The sequence below is a fragment of the Podarcis filfolensis genome (genome assembly GCF_964270895.1).
Source record: "Podarcis filfolensis genome assembly, chromosome: 3".
Classification (NCBI taxonomy): domain Eukaryota; kingdom Metazoa; phylum Chordata; class Lepidosauria; order Squamata; family Lacertidae; genus Podarcis; species Podarcis filfolensis.
Window position 1 is genome coordinate 52,656,450 of NC_139606.1, and position 14,613 is coordinate 52,671,062.

General features: G+C 40.5%; 1 protein-coding gene and 1 long non-coding RNA gene across 5 annotated transcripts in view; one reads left to right on the forward strand and one right to left on the reverse strand.

Moving 5' to 3' along the window:
* The window catches only part of LOC310760351, a 611,207-nt gene that overhangs the window by 26,056 nt on the left and 570,538 nt on the right, over nucleotides 1-14,613 (forward strand). The window lies entirely within an intron of this gene.
* LAMA4 (laminin subunit alpha 4) overlaps nucleotides 1-14,613 on the reverse strand; it is a 77,604-nt gene that overhangs the window by 23,424 nt on the left and 39,567 nt on the right. For both annotated transcript variants that reach the window (XR_014546883.1, XM_083608493.1), the window contains exons 10-22: nucleotides 13,978-14,145; nucleotides 12,955-13,148; nucleotides 11,867-11,983; nucleotides 10,727-10,875; nucleotides 9,408-9,549; nucleotides 8,080-8,176; nucleotides 6,875-6,988; nucleotides 5,787-5,972; nucleotides 5,033-5,172; nucleotides 2,936-3,109; nucleotides 2,196-2,338; nucleotides 757-919; nucleotides 415-542 (exon numbers count right to left, since the gene is read on the reverse strand). Coding sequence is in view for 1 of the 2 variants with exons in the window: in XM_083608493.1 (XP_083464619.1) it covers nucleotides 415-542; nucleotides 757-919; nucleotides 2,196-2,338; nucleotides 2,936-3,109; nucleotides 5,033-5,172; nucleotides 5,787-5,972; nucleotides 6,875-6,988; nucleotides 8,080-8,176; nucleotides 9,408-9,549; nucleotides 10,727-10,875; nucleotides 11,867-11,983; nucleotides 12,955-13,148; nucleotides 13,978-14,145 (1,915 nt within the window). In the remaining variant the exon portion in view is untranslated. The remainder of the gene's footprint in view (nucleotides 1-414; nucleotides 543-756; nucleotides 920-2,195; nucleotides 2,339-2,935; nucleotides 3,110-5,032; nucleotides 5,173-5,786; nucleotides 5,973-6,874; nucleotides 6,989-8,079; nucleotides 8,177-9,407; nucleotides 9,550-10,726; nucleotides 10,876-11,866; nucleotides 11,984-12,954; nucleotides 13,149-13,977; nucleotides 14,146-14,613) is intronic.

The window sequence follows — 14,613 nt, forward strand, 5'->3', positions numbered from 1 at the left end:
TGTAGTACAGGTATCATCTAAGGAAAGGCTGTAGCTCAGTGGTAGAGCATCCAGTTTGCATGCAGAAGGTCCCAAGTTCTATCCTAGCATCTCCAGGTAGGGGTGGGAATGTTCCCTCCCTGAAACCCTGGAGATCGTCTGCTAGTCTGTTACTGAGCAAGATGGACCAATGGTTTGACTCAGTATAAGGTGGGTGCCCATGTTCCTATTTATATAGACAGGGGTCTCAGAAATGCTGGACAGGAAGTGATGTCGACTGAACTAATGGCTGATGAGAGGTATACATTAATGCCTGCTAACTTGCAATGCTTAATCAAGCAAAGTAGATACACGTGTGACCAGGCCACTAGGCTAAATGCAATATAGCTAAATCCATTCCATCATGAGAAGTACAGTGAATACAGTTCACCCTACCTGGCACAGGGTACTGATTTAGTGACGTTATAGATATTTTTGAAATTGTACAAACTGATGACATCGTCATTCAGAGTTGCAAGCTCCAAACAGCCCGTGAATCCAGGCAGAGCCAAGGTTGCAGGGAGCTGTAGAGAGAAGGAAGCAAAATAGATTATGTTCAAGTCAATGCCAAATGAGATAGTGAGCCAATCTGCATCTGTAAAAAGGCTTTTTGTAGGGTAGACTTAGGTGACAACATAAAAATCTTATTTGTTTAATACATTACAAACCAGCTGTCTACAAAGGTATTTCCAAGATAAAGGTGCCAACTTAATAATTATTCCATCCTGTTTTGCTTACCTTAAAATCTGGAGGCACTCCACCAACATAGAAAACTGTATTTTTAGGTTCCAGATTCAACAGCGCATCATCACCAGGGACTTCTCCCTTTTTGATAAACTTTTCCTCAGCTGTGCTGCTAAGACTTGGTACAGTTAGAAACACTTTGCCATGCTTCCCAATCCTATTGAAGAAGAGTAGGGTGAGAAATTGGACCCAAGGTCATGTTCGCTAGCTGAATTACAAAAGACTTGTTAAACAATCAAAAACAAAAAGTAAAGTTTAAGTTTATATTTTTGAAGTCAGCAGCAAAAGCAACAGTTGTCTGAAATTCTAGACTTCGAAAGGAAGAGCTAAACTACAGATTCTAGATCATGTTGTTTCTTTGGAAATGAAGAGTTGTAGTTCTATAGGAAGAAAAATCATTTCAGAATATTCAGAAGTGGTCTTCCTCTCAGATATTACGAGTAAGCCTAACACCTGAAAACCCAATTCAACCTCCAAGCTGCTTATGAGACAAAAAAAAAAGAAAGAAGCAATCTGCAGCGAGATTAGTGGTTTTAACTGCAGTGGACATGGTTCGTTCCGGAGGCTCATCCGTAAAGTGAAAAGCCTGCAACTTGAAGCACCGCGTCTGTGTAGGCGCATGGTGCAATTTGGTGCTTCTGCGCATGTGCATGTGCATGCATGAGTGCCGAAACCCGGAAGTAACCCATTCCAGTACTTCTGGGCTGCTGTGGGATGCAAGATGAAAACACGCAACCTGAAGCGGATGTAACATGAGGTATGACTGTTTTGCCATTTATTTACTTCCATAGATGATGAAATACAATAGTAGATTGGTCATCATCTCTGGGCACAATTGCATAAAGGAACATAAGTAATCTCTCATTGACACAAGGTGGTTAGCACCCTCACCTTTGATGTACATATAGACAAGGGGTGTAATCTTGGGATAGTGGGTTGTGGATGTAGCAAACTATGTTAACAAACATGAGATAAAGTCTGAATCTGGTTTATGCAAACAAGACTTCAATCTCTTTGGAACAGATATTAAGATCAGGCCAGGTTAGGCCTGGTAATGGTGATGCATTGAAAAGTATTGGATGAATGAATGAATTAAAGGGAAGGTGCTTATACAAGCCACAAGCAAATCAAGATGAATGTTCCCCCCCCCCCCACTTTTTAGCATACCGTATGTGGTGATCAGAAAAAGGAATGGAAACTTTTCCAAACTTACTTTCTTTCTCCTCCCTTGGGGACAGTTGTACCGAAGCAGTAAGTGCTGATGATAATTAAGGGGTGATTGCCATCTTATCAGTTTGTTCAAAAGGTACAATTAACACCTTAAGCATTACTCCACAATGTAAGTTTTTTAAAAACAATGTTTCCCATTTCATCTCCATTCTATTCAACCCATCCAACCACATTAAACATGTAGCAGATCAAGATCATATTACCTCTCTATTTTAACAAGGCTGAAGTAGGCAGGCCAGGAGCTGACTGGCTTGGAGTCTAGCGGTATCTCCACATCACCGCTACCCAAATTATAAATGTATACTAAGTTGTCATTCTTAATTGCAAGACCCAGGTAATTTTTTGTCTAGAGAAGGAATGAAAATAGACAGTCACAATGGTTTCAAGATATGCTACAGACAACACATTTGGTTCAGCATAGTATTCAGAGATGTCTATTATGAATTTGTAATGCAGCCTTTAGGACATCTTTTGCTACTGAATGTGACTACAAGATTTCTGGGGGCACAAGGGAGGCCATTATTGTTTGCTAGGAAAACCACAAACTCTTACAGTCAATAGGCAAATAAGCACTCTTTATCTTTGAACTGGAGCACTTGATGTATATACTGCAAGCAATCTACTGCTCATTGAATGTGAACCTTAAAAGCTAAAGTGGAGTCATTTCCTCAATATATTCAATGTCTGTGGAGAGTTGATTGGAAATGTGGAAGCTCAGTATCACACCATAGTAGATGATGTAATTTGCTATTTGAAGAGACTGAAGTGCACAATGAAGAATATGGAAAGAGAATCTGTTCACAGGATGTTCGAAAAATCAATAATTTTGTTCATGCTGCTATGAAAATCTCATTAAAAAATAGAACCATACTTATGAAAAATCCTAAATCACACAATTCATAAAACAGTGCACTTTCTATGAGAACAATTAAATGTTGCTTACATTTTTATTTCCTAGATACAGAATAAACTGATCCTGAGGTGTTGTCCGCTCTGCATTGTCCTTATGAAGCATCATGTATAAACTCAAAGATGTGAAAGCCTTTAAGTCTTCCATGTTTGTTTGGGGATTGACTTCAACAGCAGATTGACCATCAAATGACATTGAGACTTGAACCTAGAAGATAAAATGTGTTAGATTTTATGCTAACCTTAGAGACATAGTTTATGGACAGTTTGCAAAAATCACAGGCAACAGTTACACCTTATAACAGCATGATACATAGTTAATGAACTGCATCTGGTTTGGTGGCTCACGTGTTTTGAGGGTGTGGGGAGAGATTAAAAACTAAAATAAACTAGAAAATGTAAATCATTCATTAATTAATTTGAATGAACTATTCCACCGTCAGAGGTGTAAAATAGTATTTGAGATGATTAATAAACTATGGGATGGATCCAGACATGGTTTTCCATGAATGAAAGGTCTTCTGTTTGTAGATAGGACTGCAATCCAGTAGACTGCCTGCATATGGAAGGGGGTGAGGGAAGAGAAAGCAATTTTCACTGATTCCCTGTTCTTCCTGCAGCCCCCAGACCATCTCCCATTTGTTCTGGAGGGTCCCCCAACCCTCTGGATTAGCTTTCCTGGGGGGTGCAGAAGGAAGAAAGAGAAATCAAGGGAAACCCTCTCCTTCATCCAGTGAGGGTATTTGTTAGCAAAACTTTGCTCATGAGAAGTCTGGATATCCAGCCCTGTGAAATTTTCTAAAATGAAAAAATATATATCCAATGCCATTTATATCATTAAAAGCAATTAGTATTTTGCTTTGAATGTAAGAGGGCTGCATTTTGGTCTCACACTCATGTACTTCAGGTGTAAAATATATGCAGTGGAGCTGCATTAGTGTAAGACTGTAATGAATGTGAGGACACCCACCCCAAAGTATTCATTTATTCATCAGAATTCATTTTAATGTTTACCATGCAGCATTTTTTTGTCTTGTTAGCTGCACATATAAATCCTTAATTTATATGTGGGAAATAAATCCTTAAACAAATAAAAGTGGATGGAAAACACTGTGATGGGTTTCAATCTGCAGATTTAAATGTCTTTTTGAAAACATTTTTTTCTAACACTGCCACTCTGATAAAGGTGTAACAGAAGAGCTTTAGACCCATTTGGCAAACTCATACTCAGAGTAGACCCATTGAAATTAATAGTTAGCCATGTCCATTAATTCTAGTGTGTCTAACTTTGAGTATGACTTAGTCAAATATGACCCTACACCTACACACACAAACAAAATAATTTGTCATGAAGCTGGAACACAAGAAAGCCCCCACGAAACCAGATCAAAGGTCTATGTGGGTCAGCATCCTGTTTTTCCAAAGTGGTCAGCCAGATGCCTTGGAAAACCAATAAAAATCACATGAGGGCAATAGTCTCCTGCTGCTGCCCTCCAGCTCTGGGCATCCTGGAGGTTTCCTAGAGTTCAGGAATTATGTAGCAGTAAACATTAGCATAGTACCAACACTATTCTACCATTCAGGAGGGATGCGGGTGGCGCTGTGGTCTAAACCACTGAGCCTCTTGGGCTTGCTGATCAGAAGGTCGGGGGTTTGAATTCCTGTGATGGGTGAGTTCCCATTGCTCTGTCTCAGCTCCTTCCAACCTAGCAGTCTGAAAGCATGCCAGTGCAAGTAGATAAATAGGTACCACTGTGGCGGGAAAGTAAACAGCATTTCCGTGCACTCTGGCTTCCGTCATGGTGTTCCGTTGCACCAGAAGCGGTTTAGTCATGCTGGCCACATGACCCGGAAAGCTGTCTGTGGACAAATGCTGGCTCTCTTGGCCTGAAAGCGAGATGAGCACCACACCCCATAGTTGCCTTTGACTGGACTTAACTGTCCAGGGGTCTTTTACCTTTACCTTTTACCTACCATTCAGTTAACAGTTAACTGTTAACAGTTGCTATATTGCCAAGGGTCATCCAGCTCAGATGATATAACTGAACACCAAGTTTAAATTTAGGAGATGTTTGTAATAAAAAGCCCAATATATTATTTGAACACATAAAGTTTCCAGCAGCCTCTTTACCTTGTTGGCTACACTCCTTGTCTGTGCAATGAGCTCCCTGACCCTTTGAATGCTGGCGGAGACATTGTTTGCGGGCCACTTCTGTTCCACTGTCCGCAGCTTATCTAGCAGCTGGGGGACAACTTCTGTGAGACTCTTCACTATCATGGAAAAGGAAAGAAGAGGGTGGGGGAGAAAGTAATAATTCCATTCTGTGAAGAATTCTGTGTACATTTTTCTAAACTTCAACTCACAAACACAAGAAAATCTTACTTGTAGCAAGGAGTGAAAAAGAAGCACTCCTATATCTATACAGTGGTACCTCTGGTTACAAACTTAATTTGTTCTGGAGGTCTGTTCTTAACCTAAAACTGTTCTTAACCTGAGGTACCACTTTAGCTAATGGGGCCTCCCGCACGCAATTTCTGTTCTCATCCTGAGGTAATGTTCTTAACCCGAGGTACTACTTCTGGGTTAGCAGAGTCTTTAACCCGAAGTGTTTGTAACCTGAGGTGTTTGTAACCCAAGGTACCACTCTATCTATCTATCTATCTATCTATCTATCTATCTATGAATAATATTATTATATAGCAGTGGCTCTTTACTCTTTGTTACAAGCAAGATTTGTCCACTATAACAATTTATACATTATATCTCTTCTCTTTTCTCTTCGCAACCCCCCCAAAAAACCTTGTGGGGTTGAGAGGGTACAGCCCCCCGAGATCCCACCAATTTTGGTACCCATTCTGCATACTAGTGTTTCCCATCACTGTACCTGTATCCCTTGTTGTGACTGTGGCACGTTCATAGGCTGCTCTTTCAGGCTTAAAGTTCTTCAGGTCTTGGGACCATTTGCTCACATTCTCAGCCATTGGATTAGTAGTCTGTGTTACTGCTGCAGCAGTATCTAGAGCTTGATCTGTAATGACTTTCAACTGGTTCAGACGTTGTCTTGCATTATCTGTTAAAAGAACAAAAGCAAAAAACGACTCTTAATAGCCAATAGATAGGATAGATACACTGTAATGACAGAGGGAGGGGGGAATTCTCTATAGTAAGAAATCACTAAAAATTTGAACCTGAGGACTGGGGTGGAGGCTGGGGTGGGGAAACCAAGAACAGAACAAGATATGGTAGAGAGGGATGCAGTAGTGAGGAGAGAAATGGCAAAAATTGGCTGCCTCAATTCACCCAAGGGAAAATATTTTAGTGGTGTTAGATGTTCTGATTTGCATGCAAGAGGTCCCCCGTGTTTCTCCAGCAAGGGCTGGGAGTGACCCCCTGCCTGAAATCCTACAAAGCTGCTGTCAGCCAATACTGACAAGTTCAAGTTCAAGTTCAGTTCAAGGCAACTTCCTATTTTTCTATACTTTCTATTACGGCAAAGCTACCATAGGATACAACTCTGTCTCCCCTTGCAGACACTCACACACACTGAAAACAGAGGTGTGAGTCAGGATGGACAGAGATGTTTTGCTACATTATATGTGATTTTCAGTTTGTTCTAAATAACTTATGCCAACTATTTGCTATGTAGTCATTCAGAGGTATTTCTGCATGGGCACTAAAATGTATTTTATTATCTAGGTAACTTGGCAGCCTTGCACCATGCTTAACCCTTTTGAACATTGCAGAGATTGCCAAAATTAATTGTAAATAGAATTAACAATTACCTTTATGGAGAAGATCCAACAAACACAACAAATCTGAAGGCAATTTTGTGATTCAACTATTAAAAGGAATCAGCAAAAGTAGGATTTTGATTTGAATCCTTCCTGACATAATCGCTAAGGGGATTTTTAGTATAAATTTCTTCTTCAATCAGTTTCACAAGATTAAAATTTTCAGTATTTATCTCCTGACCTTGTTCTGACATCTGTATTTTTGAAATGACTTTCAGCAAATAGCTTTTCCAATTATTCTTTCTGGCAACAGTTCCATTAACACGGCGACCTGCGTCAGCAACAGCTAAATAATCTGTAAAGGAGAAATAAAATGTAAGGAACAGTTTTACCACTATGGAGGACTCAAGACCCAGTTCACACATGTGCTAAATCATGTTATCAGGATGAACCGCAATAAGCCTCATGTGGTTTCCTTCCTCCCCTCTTCCAGTGCAGCTTTGACAATGAGATCAAATGCTTCTGCTTTCATTTTAGATTAACCACAGTTTTAGTGCTATATCCAATCCCTGTGGTAATTTTAACTATGGTTAGTGAAAACAAGTGAGGTTCATAACCCATGGTTTGAAGTCAGCTTTTCCCAATTAACCACAGTTCATGACTAACCACAGTTTGCCTAAATTTGGATGTCACCACAAGCTGTGGTTAGTCTTAAAAGGCAGCAAAGTTTCTAAACTCTTTCTTGTGGCAATTCCAGAATAGGATGTGGAAGCATGCAAGCTCAATGCTCACTGTGGCTTATCATTGTAAACAGTCTACATCTAGTCTTAGTATTAATTTTATCAAAAAAGGCACTCCTCCGTAAGTATAACTGGTGCTAATCACGGCAATATTTAATTAGGAAATATTTAATGACACACATTTAGGTAGTCTCGCTTTCTCAATAGTCTCCTTGTCAGTGCCCAGCAACAATTCCTGATGGAATACTGAATTGTCTTCAGGGACCTCTTAAAAAGAATTTGGCAGATGGTATTCTCTTGAGCTAGGTGACAGTACATTTACATTAGAAAAATAATGCACTACAAATGGAAAAGCATTTGCTTCTGACAGATTAAAAGCAGTAATTTCCATAGTTTTAAGTTTCAGAAAAAGAAGTATTAGCATCCTGTAAATCTTCTATATGGCCTGGTAATTGTACAGACATTTGTTGCAGTGCAGGTCCCAGAGAACAAGAGATACAAAATGGATAAAGTAATGAGTGTTTATTAGACTAGCTTCTGTTCTACTGAAAATAGACAAGCTTTTGAATTACAGAATTCTCAGTGGGATATAATGATTAATTCTCTCCTGTCAACATTTTTCATTCTTCATGATGCTCCCTTTCCATATGCAGAGCTATTATACTTCCAGAGAAGTGTCCAAATCAAGAGACAGGATTATATTTACTAGTATGTGCCGTCTGTTCCTGATCACTGGCTTGATTGAGAACTTTTTTGCTTTCTTCTTTATGGTAAGTGATCTGGGTGCCAATTCCAACAACAGCCTACAAATTCATTTTAGAAAGAGAGTCAGAATAAAACCTCATTTATTTCTTTTCATGTTCAGGATTTCTATGCCACCTTTTCAGAGCAACCCCCCCCCCAAGGCAGCTTATGTCAAAACTATGACCCAACCCAAACATTTAAAAACGACACTAAAAAAGGAGCAGTTAAAATAAAACTTGATTTGAAATAAAAAGGGGTTTCATTTCAATAGAGAGATATTACACGTATCTCCCTAGGGAGAGAATTCCACAGGCATAGAGCCACAACCAAAAAGCCTCCTCCCTTCATTTTCTCTCTTTCTCGTAATTTCTGCAACAGATAGTGGAAGGTTATGAAGCACAAATTCTTATTAAGTCCATAACCATGGTGGAATCTAAAGGTAAAGGTAAAGGGACCCCTGACCATTAGGTCCAGTCGTGACCGACTCTGGGGTTGCGGTGCTCATCTCGCTTTATTGGCCGAAGGAGCTGGTGTACAGCTTCCACATATAAAAAATGTTATGAAAATGCTTTTAAAAAAAGTTTTGAAAAATACATTGAATTTAGCATAGCTCACTGTGGCCATCTAGTGTCACTTTTGTATATTGCACTTTACGACACATTAAAAATTTTTATTTGCAGTTGTATAGCTGAGTCTCATGTCTAATAGCAGTTTAAGGTAAGTGATCTGAATTTGGAGGAGGTGCGTAAGACTCAGGCCGCCTCTTCCCCTTTGACACAGCCATATCCAAATCAGGCAGCCCATACAGCTGATTTTACTAAAGAAAATTTACATTGGGAGCTTGAATGTGACATGTGGTTTGGCCCTTTACTTTTAAAGGGGCTGGATGGGAAATTGGCAAAAAGTCTCTAACTCCACTTTGCCCAGCAAAGGCATCCTGCAACCAAGGTTCCAGTCATGGGTGCTCTGAATCTAGCCTATTGTAACTTTTGCAAGTATACAGAAATTATGCAATTGTTGCAGTAAAAATTAGAAAATGGCTCCAAAATGAATTACCTATACCAGAGACTGCGACTGAAATGTATTTCCTCTCATTTGATGAACTGGGCAATAGTTATGGAAAATAACAGTCACATGATTTCTGGTGTGTTTTGTATGCAGCCTAATAATTAGACATTACATGTGAAAAATTCTATAAAAGAGTTTTCAGCAGGCGCTGGAAATATTGCTTCATCCCAATGATACAAGGGTCATGGAGCATAGATCAGGGTTTATAATGCTGCTACTTACATCACTGACCCGCTCTGTAGTGTTTAATGCCAAGGTAGAGATTTGTTCGGCTTCGTGAATGTAATTAATGATATTTTCATGAACATTGGAAGCATTTAATGCTTTTTGGACTAATCCATTTGTATCAACACCATGCAACGTCCTACAGCAAAGGAGAAAATAATAATAACAATAATAATCTGAATTACTGACAGGTGAAAACAGGTATTTGCCAGTTGAATCAGGTAATTGAGAGACAGTGGTCTTCTGCACATATTTAGTGCTCAGTAATGGCACATGCACATGCTAAAAGGTGAGTACAGATCTCCCCAGCAGCTCAGCTGTCACCATTGCACAAGTCAGCTGCAGTATCAGTTGCATAACCTGCTGCTAAATCTGTCCATGAACAGGGATTGGAAATATGCCTACCTTTTTGAAACCCATTATTTGCAATAAAAATACTAAACCTACCTCCAGACTGTTATGATTTTGCAGAAGGGATTCATCTGCACACTGGAACTTTACGTCTGCACAGTTAAAGTGGATTAAAGGACTTTTGTTATAGCGCAGCAAACTCACTTTAGAAAAGAATTGGACTTTTTATGGTTTGGAAAGTGAAATGGGTATTCACTGAAAACTGTGTGATGACTATTTCTAAACAGCTGCTTTGAAGGAAAGAAAAATACAATGGTGGATTTGATCATCTAGTTGGACCCTATGTTGAGAGCTGGTATGCATAACACAGTGGTGAAAAGACTATAATGCAAAGTACAATTACTGTATTGCTATATTCTACTTTCCTCCCAACCAGCCAATCCTTTTATGAACATTGGACACAATCCAGCCAAAGCAAAGCACTTTTAAGTTCCATTGTTTTCAGTGGGAGAGTAAACCACACATTTAATTCTGTTCCATAAGCCTGAAATGCACTTCACATTGTTCTGGTTCACACATCACAGTCAGGCAAATCATGGCTTAGCGTGAACACACAAGGTTTGGGAGAAGAGGCAATAGCTGCTTCTCCCCAGTCATTTTGCTGCCGCACCATGCTAAGCTAAGCCATGATTTGGCTTAGCATGTTGTTAGAACCTGGACTCATGGACAAACCACAAGCTGTAAAACCTAGGACAAGTCCTGGAGACAGCACACCAGGAGCAAAATAACCAAAATGGCAGCAAACTCCTCTCTGGGAACCTAAATACTTGTGGAGTCACATGAAGCCAGGGTTTGGCTTAATGTGATGTGCAAACTAGGCTACTGGCTGAATTGTGCTCATTTGTTTGATTTATAGAGCACAGTTAATCTGATATATTAATATATATTAACTGATGGCAGTTTACCTGTCTAGCTGATCTGCAAGAACACCAAGCTCTTGTGCATATTCCATGGCCCTTTGCACCAAATCACCATCAAACCTTGAGAGGTTGGCCAGTTTGTCCTGTAGCTGTATTTTTGCTCCATCTATTTCTGCATAGAACCCTGATGCATTCTGTTCAAATGAGAGTACAGAGTGGGGAAAAGTAATTCAAGGTTAATATTTCTAGAAATTGATACTATTTTCCCAGCAGGTGTGTTGTTAATACTTACCAGGAGGGAAAGAGGTATGGTGGTAGGGAGGTTGGCATGGTACAAATGTACTAGAAGGAGCATTGGATGGGCTTTGCCAGTACATTTGCACAGCACCAACATCCCCATTGCCTCTCCTCTCCCACCCTTTAAGCAACAGCATCCCACTAACTAGGAAGGTAGTGCAGTGACTCTGCCCCACCTGGTGAGCTGCTTCTGGGCATTGCTGTTGACCATGATTAATGCTATTGGGGAAGTTAAAGGTAAAGGTAAAGGGACCCCTGACCATTAGGTCCAGTCGTGACCGACTCTGGGGCTGCGGCGCTCATCTTGCTTTATTGGCCGAGGGAGCCGGCGTACAGCTTCCGGGTCACATGGCCAGCATGACTAAGCCGCTTCTGGTGAACCAGAGCAATGCACGGAAATGCCGTTTACCTTCCTGCCGGAGTGGTACCTATTTATCTACTTGCACTTTGAGGTGCTTTCGAACTGCTAGGTTGGCAGGAGCTGGGACTGAGCAACTGGAGCTCACCCCGTCGCGGGGATTCAAACCGCCGACCTTCTGATCAGCAAGTCCTAGGCTCTGTGGTTTAACCCACAGTGCCACCCGCGTCCCATTTGGGGAAGTTACTCTTAGTCAATATTTGAAGCTGGTTAGCAAACGCTGGAAAAGAAAAATTGGGTAGTGTTAACCAGTGCGTTTTTATGGGGGGACGCAGGGGTACATATACCCCTGAGGGGCACACATACCCCTGAGGGGCAGTATTTCAATATGAGTAGGGAAATGAGAGTACCCCTAAACATTTTTTTAGAAAAAAAAGCACTGATGTTAACCATGGGAAATGCTGGTGCTGATGCAACGCCTTAACTCTGATTAAGGTCAGTGAGGAATGTGTCATTCACAAGGAAGTTACCTTGATTGCCTCACTCAGTTCCAAGTTGAGTTGCTGAGGTACATCTAAAATATCTCTTGCCTGTAGCAGGGTACTGTTGACATTGTTAATCTGTGCCTCCACTACTTCTTGTTGCTTCTGTGAGAAAATAGATGAATGAATGAATAAGCTCCCAGAAATGTTGGATACATTTATTATGTTCTTTTGGGTTAGTGGCTTTGATCTATCCTAAAAATGCACTGCTGAACTTCTGTAATCCAATTAAAATTTGGAAGCTGAGGTTATTAGGAGGTTCTGAATTAAGAAAAATGGAATTTTAAAAGAGAGCAGATAATAGATAGTTTAATTGACTCCTATTGTGGCAGGTCACTTTTGCACAGTCTGTTTTTAGACATTCAGTAACGCTGCCAAGAGCGACACACACGACTTTCTGAAATAAGACTTGAAACAGCTAATATATCTTAGGCAATTTCTGAGAAAAGACTTGAAATATAGAAAAAGAAGATTGAAAAAGCAGTGGATTGGGAAGAAAGGTAGATGGTGTATTTTCCTGAGTTGTTACTGGCCTCATTGTAGTACAGTAGCAGCAATAGTAGTTTTACTTACCCGCCCTTAACCAGAAAGTCCCAGGGCAGGTTACATCATGTGAAAACACAATAAACACAATAAAAAAATGATACCTTACAACACCTCACAGGAAGGACACCAAAATCTGTTCTTCAATTTTCAAAGACCAGGGCAAAGAAGTGCATAAATGTGCACATTTATAGCCAGGGCTTTGTACATGTCATATCAAGAGAAATCCATTTTGTATATGATCTTTTCTGCAGCCAAACATGGCAGCAACAAAACGCATAGGGCAGCATCCAGTTAAACAGTTCCACCAGTGCAAGGACCTGTACTTCCCCTCCCTCCCCTCTGTCCACGCAGGGGGGCGTGACCCTTAAATCTGCTCTGTGGTTTACTCCAACCTCTGGAGCAGATTTTGGAATCATGCTGAGAAAGGAAACAATTCCTGAAATCACCATCCTCTCTTTCCACTCTCCTAATCAGGGCAGGAGGAGGGGAATGTTCTTCACAGATTCACAGTGCAATATACTGCATGGTACCTCCTGCCTTCGGAATGTGGCGGTGCTTTCTTTATTTCTAGCTTCTGCTTTCTTAATGTCATCAACAGCCTGGTCCAGGGCCTTCTGCAAATCTGCAAGCTTGGTGTTGTAATCCCCAAGCTGGTCCAAAACGACAGGAATCAGAGATCTGGTTTCATTGTATGTCTGTCTCCACTTTTCCACTTCTTTTAGCACTAAGAGAAGATAAAGCTGGTTAACCATTGTGAATGGCCTTACTCTTGGTTTCTGCAGCAAGTCTAGCCACACATGGTTAGGGATGAACAAACTGTTGCCAATTTCTTTCATTTTCTCATTTCAGTTCAGTTCTTCACATTTCCATATCTGTTTGCAATTACTATCTTTTTAATTGTAAAAATTCATTAGCATTTCAGGACAAATTTATCCTAATAAACTATATTCGGGGTTGGTGGTTGTACGACAGCACACAGAGTGTAACAAGGACTGAGAGACTGTGGGGGGGGGGGAGGGGGGCTCATTTAATCTCACTGTAAACAAGTGGTACAGTGACAATAAAGTATTTTTATTTCTATATATTCTGGATGCAATTTTGCCTAATGTACACATTTCTGCATAAACACCCCCATAGAATGCATTTTTAAATATTATTTTGATGAATATATGCTTTTATATGCACTTTACATTATTGTGCACATTACATGGCTGGAGAATTGCATTGCAAAATTCAGAAAAGTGTGAACTCTGAAGCTCCTGCAACCAATCAGAGGCCGCGGAAGCCCCATTGGACATTCAAGTTCCAAAAGAATGTTTGCAAACTGGAACAATCACTTCCGGGTTTGTGGCGTTTGGGAGCCAAAACGTCCGGGTTCCAGGGCATTTGGGATCCAAGATACGACTGTACTCTTTTATATGAATTGCACATGATTTTGAATTAATTGGTGCCATCATGGCTGACACTCATAAAGATCTGTGAGTATGTATTTCAATATGCAACTGTGCTTTTCCAATGCCACATTACACTGTCTTGACAGATGGAAAACTCACACTCTTGTGCTGCATCAGATTCTTCGTATGCAAGTGGTATCTGAATAGTGAATGGCTTGCGACGTTTGATGTCCTTCACCATTTCTTCTGCTGCCTTGAGCTTCTGAATGATATCCTCAGGCCTCAGGTCATGTTCAATGCCATAGTATTCCACCTTGCTGCTGACTTCTGTGAACAAACCCCAGGCAGATAAAGCAACAATGAATTGTGATTGAACAACTAACTACACAAGCCCCCTTGAATCATAGGTTTCTGACAAGACCCTGAATGTTTCATATCTTTATTGATATGTTTATAGTCCCTTCCCCCTGAGGTCCTTCAGGGTACCCAACTCTTGTGCCCATGTGGTTCTCTTTCTCTGCATTGTAGAAACAGCCTTGTGGCCGGTTGCAAAAACCATTTGTTGGTAACAACTCGTTTTCTAGAATTGCAAACCTGCATTTATAAGAACATTGCATTATGCAGAATTTGTAGTTAGCAGCAAACACCTCACGATACACCAGTGGCATGGAACTTGTGCCTCTTTTGTACACAGCTGCAATGATTTCAGGGGGCTGCTTTTATGCTATCTCTCTTGATCAATAAGCTAGTATGAATAAATAGCAGTTTTATAAGTCCCAGGGCAGCAGGAAGATT